Source organism: Pholis gunnellus, assembly GCF_910591455.1.
Source record: "Pholis gunnellus genome assembly, chromosome: 3".
In the NCBI taxonomy this organism is placed as follows: domain Eukaryota; kingdom Metazoa; phylum Chordata; class Actinopteri; order Perciformes; family Pholidae; genus Pholis; species Pholis gunnellus.
Genome location: NC_136529.1, coordinates 11,787,726 through 11,812,803, shown reverse-complemented (window position 1 = coordinate 11,812,803; position 25,078 = coordinate 11,787,726). Strand labels below are relative to the sequence as shown.

General features: G+C 41.7%; 1 protein-coding gene across 2 annotated transcripts; it reads left to right on the top strand.

The window, feature by feature from the left end:
- Nucleotides 1–78: 78 nt before the first annotated feature.
- Nucleotides 79–24,965, top strand: iffo2b (intermediate filament family orphan 2b). 2 transcript variants are annotated; one of them, XM_079186524.1, is made up of 8 exons: nucleotides 79–1,079; nucleotides 15,939–15,999; nucleotides 17,931–18,026; nucleotides 19,340–19,510; nucleotides 20,159–20,307; nucleotides 20,858–21,032; nucleotides 21,158–21,256; nucleotides 21,717–24,965. In XM_079186524.1, the coding sequence occupies exons 1-8, from the start codon at nucleotides 604–606 to the stop codon at nucleotides 21,948–21,950; spliced, it is 1,461 nt and encodes a 486-aa protein (XP_079042650.1). In that variant the 5' UTR covers nucleotides 79–603; the 3' UTR covers nucleotides 21,951–24,965. The 2 variants fall into 2 exon arrangements, with proteins under 2 accessions (XP_079042650.1, XP_079042649.1); XM_079186523.1 differs by having other exon boundaries at nucleotides 19,337–19,510.
- The last annotated feature ends 113 nt before the right edge of the window (nucleotides 24,966–25,078 follow it).

Here is a 25,078-nt window from a genome sequence, read left to right as displayed (position 1 = left end):
GGGAGATGGGAGGGGCTGGTGTTGGTGAGAGGGCCGAGTTTAGCACTTTGCAACATGATCCGCGCACACCACTGAGAGGCCGGGCTCTGCGGTCCTGCGTCCTGCCATCCCACCGCACCGCATGGAGAGACTGGATAGAGCCATCGGAGAATGACAAAGAAAGAAGGTGGACCATCTACATCTGACGGCCGGGATATATGAACCCGCACAGCATCAGCAGCGACTGACAAAGCGAAAGTCAGAGATGAGGGCGACGGGAAGTCCTGCCGGTGCTTATTGCGGTCTGCGTCAAACCTCTCGCCCCTTCAGAAGATAATGCCCTCGGTGTCTCTTAAAGGACTTTCTGGGTTTATTATTTACCTGCTGCAGTGGTCCAAGTCAGTACCTCGGGGTAAACATCCAGCAGGGACAGTGATGGTCACCCCGTCTCCAGCCTCTCATTCACTATCAGCATCTGCATTGTGAGGAGAAACTCGTCCTGTGGGAGTGGGCTTGCGAAGCAATATGCACAGATAAAAAAAACAACATATTTTCTTGTTGTTGCATACAAACCAGACAGAGCCATAATTGGATTAACCGGTGTTGTTGTTGTTGTTTGCCAACATGAACTCTCTGTTTTTCTCCGACTCTCCGCCCGGAGCGGTCAGCAACGTCCCGACCGGGTCGGGCGCGGTGACCAGCGCCCTGCGAAACGACCTGGGCTCCAACATCCATGTGCTGAAAACCCTCAACCTGCGGTTCCGCTGCTTCCTTGCCAAAGTCCACGAGCTGGAGAGGAGAAACAAACTGCTGGAGTGCCAGCTGCAGCAAGCTCTGCTGAAAACGCAGTACCGACACCTATACGCCCGGGACGTGGCCGTGCAGACGGACGGTACCGATTCGCGATTGCCGGGAACTATCTGGAGTTTCACCCACGTCCGGAGGCATGGGGAGCGCTTTGAGACCCTGCGCGGGCCCGGGGTGTCGTGGTCGCATCCGGACGGAGTTGGGGTCCAAATAGACACCATCACCCCAGAGCTGAGGGCTCTGTATAACGTGTTGGCCAAAGTCAAACGGGAGAGGGACGAGTACAGGAGAAAGTGAGTAAAGGCTGATGCTAAACTAGTGTGCATGTGTTGATACTTTCTCCACAAAGCTGGCAATTTATGTCAGTCTGTATGCCTGGATTCATCGTAATTCACTTGAATATACATTATATTTTGTAGGGGAGTAGCAAGGAGTTAAAGGTCCTTAAAGAATGTTGCTGTGGGCCCCCTATTCACATCTGGGCCCTTATCATCACGCCCTTATTATCATAGGAGCTTCACAAAAATAAGAGTGAAAGTGAAAATCAGTGCAAAATATAGACTATCACATTAAGCCTGCAGGAGTTTTACAACAGGAATATTCAAGTCATTTCTTGTCACGCCTTGTGACTAACACTGCAGTCACTCAACTGCCAGAAGTGCAAAGGTTGACTAATTGAAGATGTAACCTTTTATAAGCTGAGACGTTGCTCTAACGTGGTGCTACATTAAATCAAGACATATAATCAATATTGCTCTTTAATAAGATAGGCTCGGGTTTTTTTGCACGTTAAATTGTTCACATCAGAGCTGAAAAGATAAGTCGACTGACAGAAAATAAATCAGCAACTATATTCTGATAATCAATGTATTTTTAAAGTCGTTTTTTTAAACAAACATGTTCTCCAATGTGATGATTCACTGCTTTTCACTGGTTCCTCTTTGGGTCGATGGACTGTTGGTTGGACAAAAATCATGGGGGACATGTGAAGACGTCTCCTTGGGCTGCAGGGAAGCCGTGATGGGCATTTTTTCACAGATTATGACATTTTATAGACCAAACGATTAATCATAGGTCAATAGGTTGCAGAAGCGATCAACTCTCAGCAAGATATCTGAGTAGGTTGAGAGATTTAAGCTGCTTTTCATCTACCAATCACGATGTGACTTCTTACTTCTCAGATTGACTTTTTGCTTCCCATGTGGGTGTGGTTCTCCAGTGTCACCAGACACTCATCTGACAGTAAAGTGAGCAGATGACAGACATCACAGTGATGGAGTTACACTTGAGGTAGTATTTCACATGAAGGATGTCAGAGCTGACCTCAGCATTTTAACAAAGAGGTTTGTCGTGAATTGAACTGATCCTGTTTCTCACAGTCTTCTGAGGAAATTCCTTTGCTTGGCTCAGTCTCCACCAATTGTTCTAGAGACACATTAATTGTGTTTGCTTGAGGACTGACTGCAGTGTCCCTGGCTGACCCACGTTATTGCTGGCCTGCTTGTCTTGGCTACTGGGGGGGGAGACATGCCAAGCAACCACCTGCCTCTGTTTGCTGCCATGATTCAAGCCGAGAGGCATTTTAACAGGCCTCTGTCTGCCCGGTGAGGTCGGCGATGACGAAGGCCGACTTCCCTGTGAGCGCACTGACTCAGTGACACAGAATGTGCTCTCCCACTCCTCTGAACTGGATATCCTGTCCAGTCATTCTCTGTAACATATCCTTTTTAGTGCATTTCTGCTTGAGAAGATGGACGGCAGCGTCTGGGACGCCGGCCAAATTTAAAAACTACTGCAGCCGAAGTAAAAAATGTTGGATCTCCTTTGGCAAAAATGGGAGCTGCTGACTTTATAAGTCATTGAAACAGCCGTCTCAGTTGCTTTTTAATTTGGGTTTTAGCGAAATACAAAAAGTTACGGCCCTTTGCACGTTCACTCATGAAACCTATATTATGCCTCAAAATAGTGGCAGTTGAGTTGTTGGTAGACTGGTTTTCTACATGTTTTATTCATTGGCATAGGTATTTTGGGTGATATGTGTGTTTACATGTATCTATAATGATACTCACAAGTACTTAAGTGTCAAACATGTTCTTTATGTTCACTTTACGTCCTGAGAAGTGAGGAGCAAGACATATTGTTAGCCTCTTTTTTACCGCCTAGTAATCATGATAAGCAATCTCTTCCCTTTCCTTTTCCTCTCACGTTTCTTCTCTGCTCTCAGCTTAATAATTACATCACTGCTGAGCTCACCTCCCAGTTGTTTTCTCTCCGTCTCCCAGTCTAAATGCTCTTTACTACGTCACGTTTCAGCATTCAATCCCCGAGCTCCGTCCTGCCGTGCCTTTTCTGTTCTGTGCTCTTTGTGTTCGGCCATTCCTTCGCCCTTCACTCCACCCCTCTACAGGCCCTCCACCCTTCCTCTCCTCTCTGTACCATACAGACTGCTTTGTAAGGCATCCTTGATCCCGACGGAGCCCCCCCCCCCCCCTCCCCGTGCTCCCACACTGCCCCAGTGATTTAGTAAAGCTTTAGTAGCGTAGACACACACAAGGAGATGGATGTCCAGCTGGTCCATATCTGATTTCGTCACTTGTATTCATATCACAATGTACTCTTACAGTACGCCTTTCTGATCAGGACACTTATATCTGAGCCTGAGGAAAAACGGTGTGATTGGTCATTCGTTGATTTGTGTACGTATTCACTTATGAAGTTTAAAGGCTGCTTAAAAGGGTAAAATATAACAGAAAAAGGACAAATAAGAGACACAATATGGACTATAAATGTGAAAGAACAGGAGCCAGGATGACAAAGGTGTTCTTAAGATGAAACTCATGATATGAATAGCATTAAAGGAAAAAAAAATACAATGTTGTAAACAAGCGTAAAAGCAACATACTAGTGTCATTTAAGAAAGTACTTCAGAACTATTCTGTGTATCAACTTTTATTAAATTATAATCTCAGACAAAAGTTACAAAATCCTATTTGATTACGTTTTACAGATTTATTGTTTTTATTTGGTTACGTTGGTTTTTTATGTAACTTTTCGATTTGTCTTAAAATTGGAAAATGTGCAATTTTTGTCATATCGAGAAAAATGCAGATTCGGATTGAATTATACTGTCACAAAATAGTTCAAAGGTTTGAGCATGCTGTTGATTTCCATTCATATATTTCCTCAACTATCTACAGGTAATAGCAGTTTTTCTGAGCAGAAAAGTTAATCTCCCCAAAAACCTTTATTGACCCTCATAATATTTTCATATCAGATACTCTCCGTTATACAACATCCCTTTGGTAAGAGAACAGCCTTGTTCTTTCACAGCTACTGGATGTATTTGTGGGACCTTGAAAAGCGATTTAGTCCACCATCTCAACTAATTTATCTGATTTTTTTACTATCAAATGCGAACGTGTGCTGGATCACACACACACACACACACACACACACACACAGTCCCTCTCTCTGTCTCTCACACGTACACATACATTTGTCCAAGCATGAACCGCATACATCAGTGAATACATCATGAGTTTCCATTCAGTGCCACAGTGTCTGGACTGTGGGGTCACATACCTCTCACGCTGACAAACGACCGAGCAAAGGAAAATGGGTAAGGTCTCATGCCCTCATCAACACTGTTTTTATCTCTTTGTTTTGCATCATTGTAAAATGTATCACTTGGGCGTTACTGAGTCTCAGTAATTGCCACTAGCATGCGATTGTGCTCAAGATGCCGTGAAAACAGGACGGGCCACTGACGGACATATTTGACAGTAGGAACTGTGTTCTGCCTGTGACAGCTACCTTTCTGTCGCCAACAAGGCAAAGTGCACATTTGTTTAGTATTTACATGTTATGCTGTTGGTGCAGGGATATTGCCGCTTTATCTCAGCAGACTAAAGTTATACTGTACTTGTGATGATATGCTAATACATTTTCAAAGAGCTGTATGAAAAAAGATACGGGTAGTTATTTGCTTGTTCCAAAGAACACAGATCATAGGATACTATTGACTAGTTTACATGCATTTCTGGGGAATAGAGGTGCTGTGAGAGGCAGCTATGGAGATGATGATGGCACAGGCAAAAAGAAAGAGATTCAGACAGCAGGGTGGTTCACATTATTATACAATTTAAGGTGCAATGCAGTGTTTTAGACATACTGTAGTGCTATAGGACACATCAGCTACAAGCTCTGCCTCGGTTGAGACTTGAACCAGAGACCAGTGCTGTGGCCTCTCCTAATTGGTTGTTTATTCCGTCAGTGAATGGAGGCCAGACAACGGTCATGCTAGATCACAATGTCTCCATATACAGGACGTATAGAGAAAAGTGTCTGGGCGTCCTGGGCATGAATAATTCACGTACAGCTGAATTTAGCTGTGTGTGGATCAATACAATGAGGATTCACCGAAGACGCTTTTCCTTAGGCTTTGATCTTTCTTCCTGTGATTAAGAGCAGTGAAAGGCAGAGCTGAGCATCTCGTTTTGAACGTAGGATTCGGGGTGGTTTGTACTAAAGAAGTGACTAATTACAGGGCGAGGTAGACTTTGATTCCGGCGCTGCAGGCGGCATTGCGTTTCAAATATATCCTATTTCTCCACAAAGAGTGCCGCGCTGATGAGCTCTTCAGCCTGTCTCTGTCTGTACGGTGCTGACCTGCTCTGCCAATAATCCAGGCCGTCTATTCAGGAGAGGGATTTTCTCTAAGCCGTCACCTAGCACAGAGGCTCCAAACTTCAGCCAGCCCTGCACCATATCCTGGCACGCAGCCGCCTCACTGAACTGGGCCTCTCGAAGTGGGAGACTCCCTGCTGCTGAGATACAGAGAGAGAGAGAGAGAGAGACAGAGAGAGAGAGAGAGAGAGAGAGAGAGAGAGAGAGAGAGAGCGCTCAGTTCACGAAGGACATTGAGCTCAGGATTAGAGCCTATATTGTTTCTCTCTTACTCCGTCTTCCTGTCTGTGTTTGCTTAAGCTCACAACATGCCTTTGCAGTCTCTAGTATTGTAGGTCATCTTTGTTGTTTAGACAAAGTATTCATTTTGTAGATAGCATCATCACTACAAACCTGGATTGTTGCAAGTGGAAGCATTTAAGGATATATCTTATCTGTGCCATATACCTCCACTGTTGTCCAAGAACGTCGAGGAGCCACACTGTTTTTTCATTACGGTGAACATGGCCACCGTAGTTTATTTTAAGTGAATCATTAACTGTCCTGCTGCTGTAAATAGCAGTGGTTACCAACATGGGGGTCAGGAAGGGACAAGGGGAGGCAAGATAAACCAGAGGGTCCCTGAGGTGATTAATGAGTTAGGAGCAAAGAAAAAACAAATCACATTTCTGCAACACAAAATGCACAAATCATTTCTGGTCTTTTCTTTCTTGCGAAATAGTAAATGGATGTGTGGGTGTTGTTTGGCAATAAAACACTACAAGTCAAAAAGATTGAGGACAAATGCACCAGAGCACCAAATGTGTATTAGGGTTATTTTAATTCAAAATCTATACATTTATGACATGATTTTAAGGATTTACATTTTTCAGGAATCCTGGGTGATACCATGATGGTAGTGTGTTTCTCCATCTGCTTCGTTGCACCTTTGTTCTCTATGTACTCGTGTCTGCTGTGCTGTGCAGCCGTTGTTGATTATTCATGGGTATCGATACAGCTGAGAGCAGTGGCGCGTTGCCATATTTAAAAGTGCAGGAATGCACCTGTCTTTTGTGAGCACTGACTGCGTAGGAGAGAGTGTGCTGTGCTGTAGGTTTGGTTGGTGGATTGTTTTGGAAAAGCGCTGCTACGCCTTGCTGCAGTTATGGCCTGAGGCAAAGCAGGAGACGTACAGTTGGATAGGTCAAAGTCAATTTCACTGCTAAGTCCATAATCGTCAGACGTAATCCTTATTTACACAGTTATATTTTAACCATACTGTTCAGACCTGCTCAGTTTAAATAGCGTTTGCTCCTTTTCTTGGGGGCCTGGATGTGCTGGCACAGCATCCTGACTTAATAACCGTTGTATTTCAAAAGCTTATTCCAGAGGAAATGCAGTTTTGCCAGCCACCTTCAAAAACACACACACACAAACACACGCACGCACATACATCACTGAGCAATATATAATGTCGTACATGTGCCAGATTGAGAGATTGTGTGCGAGCGTCTTGACGTGGTCTTAAATCTACCTCTCGTGTACTCGACCTCACGGTAGACCAGATGTGTCTCTCCTCCGACCTCCTTGGAAATCTTAATGTAGTGAAAGTGCTTAAATCTCCCGTGGCAGCGTTTTCACTACGGCTCTTACAGACGCAAAACATGTTTTTATGTTAAAGACACAATCTGTAAATCTAAATATAAACAAAGTTGCTGTGCGAACACAGGATTGTAGCTTACCGGTAGCCAACACTACCAAAATTAAGTCTGTTTAAACACACACTAACAGGTTTTAAATGTTTTCTGATACTGAGAGGTTTGTTTATCTCACTAACAACATACGGAATGCCTATATTTCATCTATATGTGAACAAGTAACGTACATATATAATTGATATCGGTAAACATTTACAGATTGCGTCTTTTATAATGTGTATCACACATTCTGCATTCATTGCCTGTATCGGTTTAGTTCTTCTTACTGGAAGCTGAGAAACGTATCATTCGCTCTCCTCTCCTCAGTACCCAGTTACTGCTCCATGACATTGTAATCCTCGAGAACAGCATCATCCTTACAGCTGACAGTTTGCAGTTAAAGTCAACATGAAAAACATAATCAATTGTCCACCTTAACCGACATTTTGGTGTGAGGTGGTACATTACCTGTTGGCCTGAAGGTGTTTGTATCGACAAGCTGCGCAGTTAAGCTTGCGTCGTGTTAAATAGAAAGTCAACTTTTATTTAGACCGCAACAGTCTATCATTGTCTTGATGAAATCTGTATGAATATAAAAAAACAAATCTCAATTTCCCCAAAGTGCAAGGTGCCGTTTTCAGATGTCTTGTTTTGTCCAACCAACAGTCCAGAACTCAAATATATTCAATTCACGATCACAAAAGAGCAAATATACAGAAAATGAGCACATTTGAGTGGCTGGCCCATGAGAATGTGATGAGTCAAAACAATGAATGATTAATTGCCTGGAATTGGCTGTGGTTCAGGAGGAACAGTGGGCCCAATCCGTGAATCGCAGGGTTGGTTCCCTGAACCCTGAAGGACAGTGTCTCGCATGGTAGCTCACTGCTCAGTGTTGTGAGTGTGTATGAATGGTGGATGAGAGCCACATTGTAAAGCACCTGGGATAAATACAGTCTATTTACCAAAAACAAATTCAGTCTAAACATGCGGGGGATGTGATGAAACTGGATTTGGCCTCCAGGCCGGTAGTTTCGGTTCGCAGTACGAGACTAATTGAAACATAATTGTGGTCAAGAAAACAGATTTCCTCTGAATAGAGGTTGTAGTTTTATAGTGGCTGCTGGGGTTCATCCTACAGGTGTGTGTACCCAGAGGTACAAAAGACATTTGACTAGCTTGTGATGTGTCATAGCTCTATTATGCCTCACATAATTTGACTGACCACACCCTGACTGGTGAGGATTTGTGCCAGAAGTTAACATCTTCATCTTCCTTTCTTCTTGAATGTCACTCCCAGTGCAGCTCCACCCTGACATGGCCCGGGCATGCCGGCCGTTGTTTGCGCTCTTTTCTTTGTGCACTTACAAGGAATCTCACAAATCCGTGTCATTATTTGTCAACCAGAACAAGCAACTCAAAGCCCCTGCATCGTAGGTTTCTTAAGAACTCGTTAGTGACGTGTTATGTCGTTAGTGTTTACGTGCAGTTAAATGTCTTATTCTTGTACTGTTTGTTGAGTCAACAGCCAGGGGCTCAGAGCTGTTGTGATGGCACTAAAATATGGAATCCAATAAATGAAATCAGTGGGAAAATAACTACTCAACAGCACAGTTGTGTGCTCTGTAGGATGTGGGGTGGGGTCGGTTTGCAGAGAAGACTGCGGGGAAAACTGATTCTCTGTCACAACACTTTCTCACCACCCCACCCTCCACCGCTGCAGACGACATTAATAAACAATGGGTGAAAATACAGTTTTTCCTTGCAAGAAAACAAAGCAATATTATCAATAATACATTTAATGAGTCACACAATTGTTATAAAATCTCACTTTCCTGGTGGGAGTCATTCTTAGTTAGTAAGAAATCCTTTTTGACAGAAAATCTTTTGACTTGTTCTACCAGCAAAGACATTTATTATAAACCTTAACAAACCATTAAGTTTTTCTTGGTTTCACAGACAGGCAACACCTTTGTATGTCCATACAAAGATTTATCAGTAATCATTGTTATTATAAACACTTACATTAGGTTATAACTATTAGTCTGAAACTGGTGGTAATTACAAGTGAACAACACCAATGTGTTTGTCTCTCATCCAAAGGATTTACAGTTAACCTTAGATCAACATCCCTCAGGCCAGAGAAAAGAGGGCCAGGACAGGCTTTGTGAGTTAAGCAATTAGATAATGCAGATGCACAGGGAAAACAAGTCAAGCTCACACCCATATTGTTGGAAAAAGTCAGTGTAGCAATGTTGTGGGGCCGGATAAGGACGGAGGATTAGACATGCTACTACATTGGCTTCCAATTATCTGTCAGTCCATCCGTTTTAAGGGAGTATCCACTGATGTTGCACCAAACCCTCTATTCAGATTTATGCTTTGATCAGTGCAAAAAAGAGTTCGTTATAGTCTCACCTTGTTCCAAAGTACGTCAGAAAGATGATTTGTGTCTGGGCCGTACTTTCTCTTTTGATCTTTCTGTTGTTGTGTTGCGGCTAGATAATTAACATTGTAAAAGAGTTTACTCTGTCTGAACTTGCTTCCCAGAGCTCCTGCAGTGTTGACACGTTCCACTTATTTACAGTAATGATGCATTTACTGTTAATGATGCATGAAGATACCTTGACACAAGTGAAGCATATAGAAACTTCATCCCAAAGTGCACACAAACACACTGCTGTTGCAAGAACTTTAATTGAGAGACAGAAGTCTGGTTTAACACAGAGAACATTCATCAAACTGGCAGATTACATTTCCCAGTGCATACAACCTCTCATCCTCAGTGTTAATGCTATTTCATCCAATCTGTTCCAAACATGCATTACATCTCAGTATTTGAGTGCGTACCAGCTGATAGTGCTGCTGGAAAATGTACCATAGTACATAGTACATTAAACATAGTCATTAAAATAATTGCAAGATAATATAATACAATTGTTATAACACAAGTTATTTTTGTCTCAAGATAATTTCATTATTTGTCAATTAACGTCCTTAGATGAAAACAACTTACAAGTGCTGTGTGGTAATAATTACCAGTTTATGTAATAAGGCAAGTTAATGTAATACTGTGACTCTGCATGTACATTTGCATAGCAGAAGGCAACCAAAGAAAGAAAAGAGAAAGAAATGATTACATCAATGCAAGTAGTTTAAATACATGCATACACATACACACATACATATACACTGGATATGTATTCTTATATGCACATATGACATATATCTCATTTAGAGCACATTCATTGCATTTCACATAACATATCTAAGAGCATATCTAGCTGTTGTTACATTGCTTTTCCCTTTGAACAAACTCGATCCACTCCGTGGAAACACGGAGTGGCTTCAGTACAGTTTGGTTGAACATCTTCATTAACATAGATAAGCTTGTATTTAAACACCAGGCGCTCTAATATGATTAAACTTACTGCATGAGTTGATTTTATTGCTGTTAAAGCAAAAAGGACATTACTTTGCTGAGGCCATTGTGCACACAAGACAAACGGGACACAATTAAACACATCATACACAAAAATAAGTGACTAAAATTACAAAATGATATTAGAAAATATGTATGAATTTATATGTGCCAGCAGTTTGCCATTCACAAGTCGAATGACCTTGAGGAAGCTTCTTCCCAGATGTTAATCAAAGCTGTGTATTTCCTCCCTGAAGGAACTATCTCATGAAGATAAGATACTCTGTGAGAGATGTCTCTAACAACTTTCAAAGCCTTTAGATAAAGAGAGATGGGAGGGAATGACCAGTTATATATAGTTCTCACTGTCGTCACATTTCACAACCAGAAGGTCTGAAGTTAATCTTCGAGCAGCCTGGTTTATTGGGAAAGACGTAAGACTTTTTGATTCCATTCCTAGGCTACATCTTTCAGGAGTAGAATAACACCAATATGTGGACGAATCAATTGAACAATGACAAATACTGTTCCCTATATCAACTACTGGCACAATTGACTCGCTCCCAAAGGGCTAGTGATGATGATGGCTTGGGAAAATGACTGCGGTCACTTAGCAACACCGACATTCCTCCCATTCGGCCTGGTGGTGTCTGTGTCCTGTCTGGGTTAGCAGGGCTATATATAAGTCTGGCCAAGCCTGTAGAACATAAAGCAGAGGGAATCAACCGTCAGTGAGCGATGATCCTGCTCGACGTCTCTGTGCACAGTTTACGTGATTTAGCGAGCCAGGAATTAATCTGCATTCACTTCCGATGGCACGGTTTCATTGGACACAAGATGGCTTGAGAAAATGGGGTGATAGAGTACAAATGTGTGTGTGTGTGTGTGTGTGTGGTTGTGTTTGTGTTGTCGATATGGATTGAGGTCAGGGAGGGAGGTTGAGCAGAGCAATGACATGAGCTTTAAGATTGGTGCGTTGTCTCGTCAGCAGAGACCCTCGAGCAGTGCTGCTGCATCATTAGCATGCCACACATGTGTCTCTGTCTGGGTAGGCTATAGTTTACAGAGCATCATGACATTCAATCGATGACCTGCCGTAGTCATACCTCCCCCTTTTCTCTCTCTCTCTCTCGGGAGCGCCTTACTAATTCACATCTCTGTGCCACAAATGCTTCTTCCCATCATGCTCCTCTTACGCCCAAGATTATAGGAAGAATCTGTCCTGAAAGTAAAATATGGCCCTGGCTTGTCTGCTCTATGATTGCAAATATATGGTGGGGGATGCTGGTGTCATGGTGAAGACATTATATAGGCATCTATAGGGATCCATGGGAGGAACCACATGCCTCTGGACTCTCAGATGTGATTTGTCAAAGCTGTCAGAGGCATCGTTTCATACGAGCAGCCGAGCTGAATGAGTGTTTGTCCTGCATGTAGCCAGATGTATTGATCCTTTAATCTGTTATCATATAACACTTCCTGCTTCACTATTGCCTGCCCTCATGAGAATGAATTGTAATGGCCCTATTATCTCTTCATAGTGTTTCGACTTAGATTCTATTTTAAAGAGCTTGCTTCAGAAAAGGCACATTACGATTAGCGTCGACTAAAAAAATAAATAAAAACACATGAGGTGTAAGCAGAGTGAGCGCTAGTTTAAGGAGTGCGCAATATTGTCGTGATTTGATAAAATGATTATAGTATTTAGTATTGCTAACATAGACAGTATGTGATAATTAGTTTATTTACTCGCCAAGCATTCCCATATACCCTTATATACCGAGACTTATAAAACACTGATTTATTTATGAATTAAAAAGACATTACTTTTTAACCTTTTACAATATTAGTACAATAATAAACTCCAAAATTGAAATGTGACCATATTTAATTAGAAGGGGTGTAATAAGGTCTCTCAAGATACATGGTTAAGGTCTAATCTACTCTAATACATGGGATCAGATTTTGAGCTTGTAATTTGATGTCTGGTTACTGAGAATGTCCACGGAGTGAGTATCGCATAGTTTAAACAGGGTGTTGTCTGACTTAAACTTCAATGTGCAATGAGCAACTGAGGCTTTGTGAAATGATACGTAACCACACCTCAATGTTTTCCCTGTGCTCCTTTGGTATTTACCGCCTGTTGCATAACAGATCCTTGGAATTTGAAATCAGTTAAACATTTGATCATTAAAGTAATAAATCATTGGATAGTTACCTCCAAGACATTGTTTCTTCATTTTCAAGTCTGGCAGAGATAAATCAGCCTTCTAGATTAAATCGTTATGGGTGCCACAAAAAGATCATCACGCACTGCCATTAACAAGTATCAAGCGCAGGAACTTTAGAGTAACAGATGTGGATGTGTGCATGCGGTGTCCTCCCGCACAGTGATGAGAAAACATTGAGGAAGCTTGCGCGCCAACTCTCAGACATACCACACAACGCAGGGAGTGTTAGTTGGCAGGCGCTGCAGGAATGCTTTTGTTCAAGAGACAAAAATCATATGAGAAAATGTTTGAAGTGAGACAGTGTTTTCTTTTTTTCCTGCACTACTTAAATTGCCATTTTTCATGAATCACGGAATTTGGAGTTGAAATGGGAATTGTTCTGTTTTTGTTACTTCTTCATTAATTTAACTAGAACAATTATACTTAGCCTATGGCCCACTGATGAAAAGCCTCACATTTGCAGCATTTGTTGTCTGTGGCAACACTCCCAGGATAAATCTCAAAAGACGCACATTGTTTGTATCTCTGGGAGGCGAGATCCAGATACGCATCTGCGTCACACTTATCAGCATAGAACGAAACGGATATCCTCCAGATTGTGACTTTAATTGCTGCCGTAGTTAATCATACATTACTGGTTTAGGAAAACAAATATTACATGTTGATTATTAGATAACAGGGGCTTCTAATTTTCTCAATGAAAATGAGATAGTATCTTTATGTGGCTCTTGAAAAAAATAATTGATTTGATCTATTAAATCTATTTTAGGTTGTTTTTTGTCTCCCAGAAATGGAAAAGAAACCATTCAATTTATTGCATTAATTTAGGTTGGCTTTGCAGGAGGAACTAACACATCTTTAACACCGCACAGTTAGCCAGATTACAGAGGACGGTTCTGGGGGTAAACAGAAGTCTATCAGTTGACACAGGCTCCAACCCTCCTGCTGTCTTTGTCCTTGTAAGGAGACTCCGAGTGTGTTCGTTTGACTGAGTCACAAGAAAACCAGAACCCCAGTTATGGCAGACAGGCCAGATCAAATAGTTTTGCTATGCGGTCGTGTCATCTTTGTTTGGATAAGCCATTTTTGTATCTGGATGCTTGAAAACAGTCGGTGGTTTTCCATTAGACTTTTATGGACTGCTGAATTGTAGCTGCTCCAAGTAATGTGGAAGCACTTGCTACTTATTTCTGTCAATGACTCCATTACCTTTGATAGATGACATAAACGGCCTTGACACATTGTTGACACAGGGAGGCTTGCCCTCCGTCAGTAGGTCGATTTAATCATGTTGTCCAGTTATCACCCTGCTGCATTGAAGGAAAGGACGTGGCGGTTTCTTCAGGAAGTGACAACACAAGTGACGCAGAGGATGTGATGCAGTTGTGAACCCCAACAACTTTAGCCGGAGTCCTGCAGCAGACAGGTGGCGTGTTGTAGACACAGCTCTGCCAGCCTTTTCAGAACAAGGCTTTCATCACAGTGCGAGCTGGCACGCCCTGCCGAAAAATACTTCTCCGTAATTAGACAGTGGGTCCTGGATGGAAACAAGGCTGTGTTCTGTTGAGAAAGGGAATATCTAGTGACACATGCTGTGATACTTGAGTGACTCCTAGCTGTGTGTGTGACCCTCCATGGTAAAGACTACAGTGATGTGCCAGAATGCAGAAGTGGTCATCAGATTTCAGCTTTCTCCCTTACAGTAAACGTATGGTATATATGGTCAGGCATGCGCTAATTACAGTACGGTACAAAACCTCCCGCACACACGCACACAGAACACCCCTCTCATTTTGTCCTCCGCTGTCGTCGTCCATGTGGCCCACAGTGGCTCATCCTCCCACGGGTGTCTTGACATTGTGATCCTCCTGTCATCCTTCATATTACTGAATGAGTTCCTTATCCATTCTGAACCTCAAACTCTCTTCTGGGAAGCGTCCGTGACTCAGCATGGCTTCTGTCTCGCATCTAAATGAAAGGGATGTGTGTGCATTCGGAGGAGCACGCTGAACTGACTGATGCAGAGCGTTCTGTGCCTTGCGTGCAGTACATACTGCACATTGATTTTACATAGCTGCCATAGCAAAGATGAATGAACTGTCAGGAGAGAAGGGAAAGAGAACTGTGTTCCTAATAATACCCTGCAGACTATGGGGTGGGGGGTGTCTGGCACTATATTTTTAGGCATGTTAGCTGTATGGCTGTGGGGGTGGTTTGTTGGTTGCCGGTCAGTCGGTTCACCACTTTTTTCCAGACTGAAATATCTCAACAACTATTGGATTGATTGCCGTGACATATGGTTCACACATTCCTGTCCCCCCTCATGAAGTTTAAACCAAATGTCACACATTCACTTTTGTGACATTCATGCTACGCATGCATGCAATAACATTAAACCAAGATGGTCAACATAGTAAACATTTAACCTCCAGAGCATTTTAGTATTGTCAATGTCATTGTGACATTAGCTTTTAGCTCAAAGCACTGCTGTATGGCTGTAGACTCTTGGGTCATCTTATTGCTTATGAATTGACTAAACCAATAATATGAGCTGCTTATTTTAATGTGACTTATCTGCCTGACTGGCAACTATGATGTGCTTCACAATTCAATCTATTGGAATTACTTCAAATGACTTTACTCAAGAGTCGGTAGCACGTCAACTCTATCTGTGAGGGTTTTATCTCAATGGCATGACTACAAATTAATTTCATCATTTGCTTTGAATTGTCACCTTATAACTCTCTCCTGAGACTTCATTAGGAAAGAGGCAGTTAGCATGAAGGTATTCAGGCTGCAGCAGAGATACTCCACCCTTTTTTGTGTGTGTTAAACCTCTGCAGTCACATTCTCATTATCACATTCTCATGAGCAATGTTGTGTTTGGAGAAGGACGGAACTCCATTCTCTCTATAGTTTTTACTGAGGCAGTTGGATTGCAAAGATGACTGCACAAAGAAGGAAGTAGACAAAAGATTGAAAATAGGGGGGAAAGTGGGTGTGAACCCACACTGTCAAGGGTATTTTGTAATCAGAGATGGGAGTATTATCCCCACAAAAGTGCCATTAACCTGTCTACTGGCCCTCAGGAGACCGATCCCAGCAGTAACTGACCCACCTCTGTGCTCTGTGTTGCAGATGGGAGGAGGAGCTGTTCAAGCGAGAGCAGCTGGAGTCCACGGTGGAATCCATGCAGCAGGTTTGGAAACATGAAGAATAGAATAGAATCCACTAACATGCACATCTGTTTGAAGTCTTGCCAAAGGCCATTTACCACATGCAGACAAGGCGCACAAATACGATCAAAGGATAAAGCATATGCATACATACATTTTCAAAACTGCAGCACAAGCATAAGCATTTATATATAGCTCTGTTCTTCTTGGTGTTGTATTCTGTGTGTACTCAGCAGATCTTGACTAGAAGCAGCAGGAGGATGTGTGTGAGATTATAAAAACTATATTACAAACCCATCAGGAGGAGTCTGTTGGCCTAGATATAGATATAAACGTAAAATATCACCATCAGTCTACCGTTATATTCCTGTTCATAGCAGGCAGGGGGAATAGGTGTTGAGGCAAAATCAATTTAGAGTGTTACACCTTGAGGCTGTATCACAAAACATACACCAAACCAGCTGGTGTGAGTACCTCATCTGGTCGGCGTGTTTGTCTTGGATTCTGGGTCAGCAAAACCCCAGATAGAGAGGTGGAGTGCCATCCCATGAGGGCTCTAACCTTTCAGAGTGCACAGGCAGTGTGCATGGGAGGGCTGGAAATCTGTTGAGAGATAGTAAATTCAGTGCAAACAGCCATTTATTGTTAAGGGCTCAGAGCCAAAGGACTGTTACCATGTGCTGACAAAAAGTGGCACTCCTTTAATGACGCAATGAAGTCGATAGAGTTAGTCATCCTGTCAGTCCTTGTATAAGTCAGTCAACTGCTAAACACATGTTAAATTGATCGTTAAATTTGATAGCCATATATTTGGTGGGAAATTATGTGATAATAATAACTTGTTTTGCAAGCTCCCTAAAGAAGACTCAGATGAATTGACGAGTAGGTTTATGGTAATATTTATGAGACCAAAAGTGAAGCCGGACCATGAATGTGATAAAGCAGGTGGGAGTGGCACCAGTTGATTGTTTTAAGTCTTAAAGTGTTGTGAATGTAGTAGATAAGCAGAGTCCAGATGTTTCGCAAGACAGGATTTTAAGCTTAAAAGAAAATGTTGACATCTTGGTAAACATCAGAAGATCGATTCCACTCTCATGCCCGTAAGGTGCCAGCTAGCAGCCAATTAGCTTGCTTAGCATAAAGACTTGAAGCAACAGCCAGCTTGCCTCTGTCAAATGGAAATGATATCCACCTACCAGCGCCTGTCTAACAGATAGTCTAGCACAACATCTGCCTGTAAAAATCCAACATGACTATTTTCCAATTAGCTTTTTTTGTAAGAATTAAACCAACAAGAAATAATGTGTCAATCGGTGAGCTTTAGAGGTGCTGGTAGACATATTTTGCTATCTTCAGAGTTCAGACAGAGCCAGGCAAGCTGCTTCCTCCTGTTCCAGCGTTATGCTAAACTGAGCGGCTGCTGGCTGTGGTTTCATGTTTACCTGAGGCATGAATGTGGTATCGGTCATCACATCTAACGTTAACTCTCCACAAATTAGAGAACACTATTATCATTTCCCCAAATGTTGAACTATTCAGTAGTGTTCTCTTGTCACCAAAACCTTCTCATGTTCAGTTAACACACACATCCAAGGATTCTACATGGTTACCTTCTCTTACATACCGAAACACTTTCAGTATCACCAAATGAGTTTGCAAATTTGCATTATCTCAGTTATGTAAACATAAAAAGGTAGGTAAACTAGGATCTCTGGGTACTGATCATAAAAAGCTAAACAGTAACCAATATGAAAATGTAACAGTATAAAGGCTTTATTTGATGAAAAGGGCTTTATCTGTATGCAAGTCTTTTATCGACCCGAATGACAGTTATAAATGTTTTATATGAAGATTTGAGTTATTTAACTTTATTTTACAAGTTCATTGTGGTCGAGCATAGTATCTGTGTTGTTATGTGTCTTATTTTAATTCCTTCACTGTGACGTCCTCTCAGAGCGCCCAGGAGTCGACCGAGGTCCAGGATGAGCTGAGCGAGAAGGTGGACAGACTGAAGTCTGAACTAGTGGTCTTTAAGAGTCTGATGAGCGATGTAAGTATTTATTCAGTGCCAGAGTGACATGTCTGACAAAGCTTTCACACCATATGTGCTCTGTTAACTCTCACACTCAAAGCAATCATGTTAAGCGTTCCGGCAGCAGTGTTTGAAGGACGTACAATTGTTTTCCTGCACATTACTAAGCGTCATTCTGAGAAAGGCTATTCATACAGGTCTAGATAATAAAACTAAACACACACCCTTCCTTCCTTCCTTATTTGGGAAGAATAAATAATCCCGGAAAGCCTCCAAGACAAGCATTCATTGAGAAAAGCTGTAGATCAAGATCACTTCCTGTTCTGTATAGCAGTGTGTTGTTCTCTGGCAAGTCTGCCCAAGAGTGATATACAGATATAATATACTGCAGTGGGCCCAGTCACTGCTAGTGCTTGCTCAGGGATAAATAAAGTCAGATGTTGTTTTTGTTTTTTGGAAAGCTTTGTTGTTTACCATGCTTCTGTTATCTTATAGCATCTGTACATTGTAGATTTTTCATATTATGTTCTGTGCTTGACTTGATCCCTCGTGTGTGAATCCAGAGACGGGTAAGTGACATAGAAGTAGTGGCTCTGCTAGGTTAGACTTAGTGGTTTGACATTTTGTGTTATTTACTATAGAGATGTTGTGACCCTCTTCTCATTGCTCCTATTGTCAAAACCTTCACTGCAGCAGGAACAACCAAAATAGCTGTGGCCTGTTTATGTGATCCATATATGACCTGCCAAGTCTTATCCAAAGAGAATATCATTGCATAATTATTGAATTGACAAAATGATGATGCAAACTTTACATTTTGTAATACTCTTTATAGACAAATATATATAAATAGACAAATATATATATATATATATATATATATATATATATATATTGTCACTAGTGTCCTGGCCAAGATAGGCAATGGTGACAGTGAATTACACACTACACAATATATCTCACAAGATCAGAATTAAAGGCCAAAAGGTTTTGAATTATTTGAATTATTTTAAAAAATTGCATCATAAACAGTAACATAAATCTTAAAAGAGCAGCCAAAACCCATTCGGTAATATATGATACGAACAGTACATATTTAAATACTACATACAGTATATGACACCAATTAACGGAAGTCAAATTCACCATTAAAAGAGCAAAAGACCACCTGGTATGTAGATGATTTTACCAACAGTGACTTTGTTAATTCCTGGTGACGAAGTTAACTTACTGAAGTAGAACTTAGTAGAACTTCACATACTGTATGTGTCACAGTGTGAGAAGGAGTTTGGACTGCACATATCTTCTAAACACTATCCCTACCCAAGCAGCAGATGTCTGACCTGGACACACAGATCCAGGAGAAAGCCAGGCGGGTGGACATGGACATCTGCCGGCGGATCGACATCACGGCCAAACTGTGCGACGTGGCTCAGCAACGCAACTCAGAGGACATGTCAATGATGTTCAGCCTCAGTCCGGCCCGGTCGCTCCCAGAGAAGGTGGGTACTTATCTGCTGTTTCACTGTTTGACAGTAATCGAAGAAAAAATATGAGTTCTTCTGTGAAGGAAACGGTCAGCACTCTCGAAGTGAAATCAGAGCTGCCAGGGGCTGTTTGTGTGTGTGGTGACTGTTTCTGTTTCACCAGCTGATCATATACTCAGTGACCCTTCTAAAAGGTGCCCGCATGTTCGCAAACCCACGCACAAACATATAAACATACAGAATACTTACAGTAGTGAAATGCTGAAGCGGTAACTCCCTGCACACAAGGTTATCACATTGCGCTGACAGTGCTGGCTAAAGTCCAAGTATGAATCCACCGCGACTCAAGCTGGTGACTTCTCTTATGTTACATGTTGTTATGCAGTATGTCCATACTTTCAATGGTACTTCTTATGTTTACCGTATTCATAAAGGTGACAAAAGGTATCTCATCTGTCGGCTAGTTTAATAAGAAGCAGGCAGAAAGTAGAATTGCACCTTGCATTCAGAAAAATACTTGCTGATGATGATGATCTAACAGCGGTTTTCTTCCTCAGCACATCTTTATCCGAGAAACTATGTGCAACTAAACAATTAAATCACGGTTTTCCCCGGATCCTCAAGCCGCAGGTTTATGTTGTTTGGTGTGCGTGTGTCTCACAGGGTGCCATGGCCTGCTGCAGGAGAAAAGAGCGTAAAGCCGTGTCTGATGAGGAGAGTTCAGAGATGGATGCCGAGCCCAGCCCTTCAGAGGAGGACGTCCCCAGTTCGGTCAACATCACGGACGAAATGAAACGCATGCTCAACCAGCTGTAAGCGGCTCTGAGACACACACACACACACACACACATCAGAATAAGGTCCTCTCTGCTTTAAACAAGCCTAAATATTATCTGCAGTTATACCGTATCAGTACAGATGTTGTTTTGATGGAATGGACTGTGTATTTCTTCATCTCCCTCTACTGTTTATATGAAGTGTTGCAACTGCCCATTCAGCAAAACTGAGCAGATATGAATACTTATGACATTAACTTGCTTTGTTAAAGTCACAGTAGTTGTTTTTGGATGCTCTCTATTGGTTTTTACTCTCACAGTTATTGGTGATTTTGGAATAGCCTATTTGCTAATAACTTACCCATGAAATAGTTTTCAGTGACTGCTCTTGTTTTCCATAAACTCTTCCTTCCACCTGTTTGTCTTCCTCATAGGCGCATCTTCCTCTTTGCTTGTGACCTTTGCTGTATCGGGTGTCTGTTATACTTGTTCTTCCTCTCCTCTCCCCCTGTCTCTCCTGTCCTTTCCGTTCCCTGTCCTCCTTGTCCCTACGCAGACATTGCTCAGATAACTCCTTTGTTGCCAGGCGCGAGACGTTTGAAATTGACGACGACTGCGATAGTCTGACATGGGAGGAAAATGAGGAGACTCTGTTGCTGTGGGAGGACTTCACAAACTACAACTTACCGGGCAGCAGCATCACCGCAACGGCCGGCACGACCGCCGGCCCCTCCAATGGTAACGGTGAAGCCGCTGATCCAGTGAGTCCTGTCTGCGTTTACGGTCCTTTTGCAAAGTATTTGGTTTTCAAACTCATGCGAGGCGGTTGCTGTGTCAGACATTTACTCATGCATGATGAATGAGACTTCTGTCTGTGCTCTCTAAGGACTCCCAGGATGGAAGTCTTGGCAGCCTAATTGATGAAACAGAGTCACTATTTAAGACCAGAGAGCAGGAGTACCAGGAGAGCATCGGCGAGATCGAGGTAGACGATGTACAATGCCGTGGACAATGCAAAGAAATATTGGAAAACATTTTGATGACTATTTGTGAAGTTTAATTGGCAGTGATGTCCAACATTACAGTTCGATTTACAACCAACATATATTTTTTTATACTAACTGCCGAAACAGTATATTATAATGTTTAATATGATGTACATACTGTATATAATTAGTATGTACAGTAGTATGGATTTGGGACAAAGCTGCTGAGTGAAGGAAGCACTCCATATTTTGATCTATTTTTCTGAAACATGTTCAACTAATTCCGCACTGCTATACTATATTCTATTGTATTATTTTGAGATATTAGGGTGTTTCAGGGGAGAGTGCATTTAAAATGTTAATAAAGCTACTGAGGGCCTAGCTTCAGTCAGTCCCCCTCACCACCTCAGCCCAGTCTCTTACATCCTCACTCTGTTTAACCCATTTCCCTTCTCCTAGATGGAATTGGCCACAGCAAAGAGTGACATGAACCGACATCTGCACGAGTACATGGAGATGTGCAGCATGAAACGAGGCCTGGACGTGCAGATGGAGACCTGTCGGCGGATGATTAAAGGCAGCAGGAACTCTCCCACTGCCAGTTCTGTGGCCAGCAGCGACTCAGGGAACACAGACGAGATCCAGGACGAGATCTCGGACAAGGACGCAGAGGCCCAAGTCCCCGTTAGTTGATGGCTGCACAGCCGGCCGTTGTCCCATCTCTTCCTAAACACCCCTCGTCACCACAGGGGTCAAATGTGTATAGAGCTCCACCATGCTAGAGAGGTGGAGCAACCTAAATCTGGGCCTGTTTGACCTGTTAAAGTTCTGATGGTCATGCTCACTGTTGCAGGACCTGAACTGGTGCTTTAATACTATTTATTTTGTTAGGAAGTGGTGGTGGGTGGGGTGGGGGGGCGTCTTTGCTTCACAAAGAGAATGGGTGCAAATAGAGTCCGAGCTGTGCTCTCTTCCTCACTGCTGCCTCGCTGGATCCTTGTCCAGCGCTTCATTTTAGGGCAGAGAAAAAAAATCTCTAATATTTTCCACTGGCTAAGAAGTATTTTGGAACTAATTCTTACCCTATTAATGTCCTTTTATTCTAAAGGAATTTAAAATAGTACATATTGTGCTCCTCCACATATAATTCATTTAAAAAAAAGTAATCATCCATCTTTACATATACTTTGTATATTTAATTTAGATTGGAAAAACGTATGTGCACCTAAAGTTGGAACACAATTTTGTTTTCGTTTGCAGTCCAAATTAAACTGTTGGGGGTTTAAGTGTCTTCTGCCAAGGAGACAAAACAAGGAGTGAAGACAAATGGTGTTGGGAGTTCTGGTGGTTTCTGAGGGAACTCTGCAGAGTTGCCAAAGTCGACAGAGGAAAGGAGCACAGCCTTTTGATGCATCAGTGCACTACTGAAGTTCTATGCAATTTAGCTGGCCTTATTTTTGGACTGGCTTTCACCCTTCCTTGTTTCTCTTCAAACCAATACGATTAGCCTTTTCAGCAAAGCAGGTGTTTTCTATGTATCAACTCTTTTGTGTGTGTGTTTGAGCGTGAAATAATATTAGTATGGGATGTTTTTTTTTCATTGACATCAACAGTAAAAACTGGAACAGTGCCCCCCTCAACAAGGGACTTATATCTTCATTTATTACTTCAGTAGTCAACATCTGCCTGATGCTACTTGCTACTGAAACAGGCAGTGCATTGTTCTGAGTCTGATGTACTTTACTGAGGAAACATCGTTCTCGTCTTGTGCAGATCATTGATTGATTTAGAAAAAGCTAAAATCCAGTATTTTTCTGAAAGAAATCAAAGTAAAGTTATCAAAGCCAAACAATGCCCTCCAACGTCTTAAGAAAAATCAAAGGACGCATTTTGAAAAGTTTCCCTTTCACATCTTCATGGACGACATCTTTTTGTTTTTGTGTGTGTGTGTGTGTGTGTTTTTTTATGAGCTGTCACCTGCTGTCCTGCAAGGGACTCTGTTCCAGATGGGTCGCACACGGTTGCACATCCTGCTTTGTCTCTTCTGAATGGGGGCTTGACGTGTCAGACTGTACATAGAGGGCTGTAGGCATGTGATCGTATACCCCAGAGGCCTTTTAGTTCATGTTAAGTCTCTTTGCAACTGATTGAGATGTCTCACAATTTCGCTTTTCAGTGCTCTCACTGGATTAGCGTGGAGAGTGTCCGACGCATGGGGGGAGAGGTGATCTTTTTATCACCTCTTTGTATTATAATGTATGTACGGTTTGCTGGATCAAAGATGAATTAAGTGCTACTTCTATCTTGGAAGTTTTATAGAAGCAGAATGTTAAAATCAGGCCTTTTGTTATTTCAGCATGTTTGTGTGGAGAAAGTAGCTACCCGTCTTTCTTTTATAACATTATTTTTTTTAACTAAATAGCTGCAATGCAGACTGTGAGTCGATCCTAATCATTAATTAATTGTGTTTGTGGCATAAAATGTATTTTTCACTGTTTTGTAATCATTCTATGTTAAGCAAAAAATGTCTTATTGTCGCCATATTCTGCTTTTATTAATTTTGCAGGACTATTAAACTTGTTCCAGACGTTATGGTCACTTGCAGACCATATCAGATCACGTATAATAAAAAATTATATAAGGTTGAGGAACCTTTTTACTTGCAGACATCCTCCATATCATTTTATGTTTGAGTTGATGCAAAACCAGCCTGATAAGTAACAAAGAGACTTTGTATCGACATCCAACGCTTTATTTACGTCCACAAGCCTAAAAACACAGTGTGCTCCCTGTAGCCTACACCACACCACCGTCACACTAACCAGCCAACCAAAGCAAAGTGTACAGTAACATGACAAAGATGGACATCAAGCTATGGATTTGACTAACTGTGGTAGTGTTAGTGCATGCCCGCCACCACCATACGCGTTTAGTTTGCAGACATTTACCGGATTTTTCAAAATTCTTGCAAACTACGAGACATTACATTAAGTGTTTGTTGGAGCGGGTGAAATTCAAAAGACATCCAGTTGGTAAAACTGTAGCAACCGTCTCTAATGAATGTAGTTCGATTGGAGGCATCCTCCAAAGAGCTTACAGATAAAAAGCTGAGCAAAAAAAATGTAGCTGTTTAAATCCAGGGATATATGGTGTGCTGTTATTGGAGACCTTGGTATATTTTGCTTTAATAAACGGGTTCTTACATGACCAACTTACAGTATGTGTGACCTAGATGTATGTAAATTAGGTCCAGTTGGATGTGAATGTTTCATACTAAAAAGGGTTTTATAGGATTGTTTTTTATCAGTGTGGCAATGGGATTAAGCGGTTGTCTTAACTGTTGTGTCAACATACAGTTTTAGGTGTTCATAGACATACCTCTTTGCTGTTGTCATTATTTCTTATATTTAATTTCATAAACATGACGGGGATAAACGGTGCAGCAATACTTGTGGCCATATTTCGGTGAAATCCACTGTATTGGATTCTGGTGTTTGTGTTTCATTTGCATCACAGGAAGCGTCCTGTTGGGTTCATTTTAAGTGTCTGCTTTTATTGAATTACTTTTCTCTTAGATATGTTGTTATTTTTGTTTCAACTATTGATACAATGTATTCATGTGGGTCTGGGGAAGATCGTTTCAAAATTATGAATGTACTCGATTGATATTGGGGGGGAACTTAAATAAAATGGTGGCTTGGATAGAAACCAACAATAACTTGTTTCTTTTTTTCCACTCAATAAAAACTATTTAAGAGTAGGATGACCATATTGTTTGTATAATATACTTAATGCTCTGATTACAACCATTAGTAAAAGTG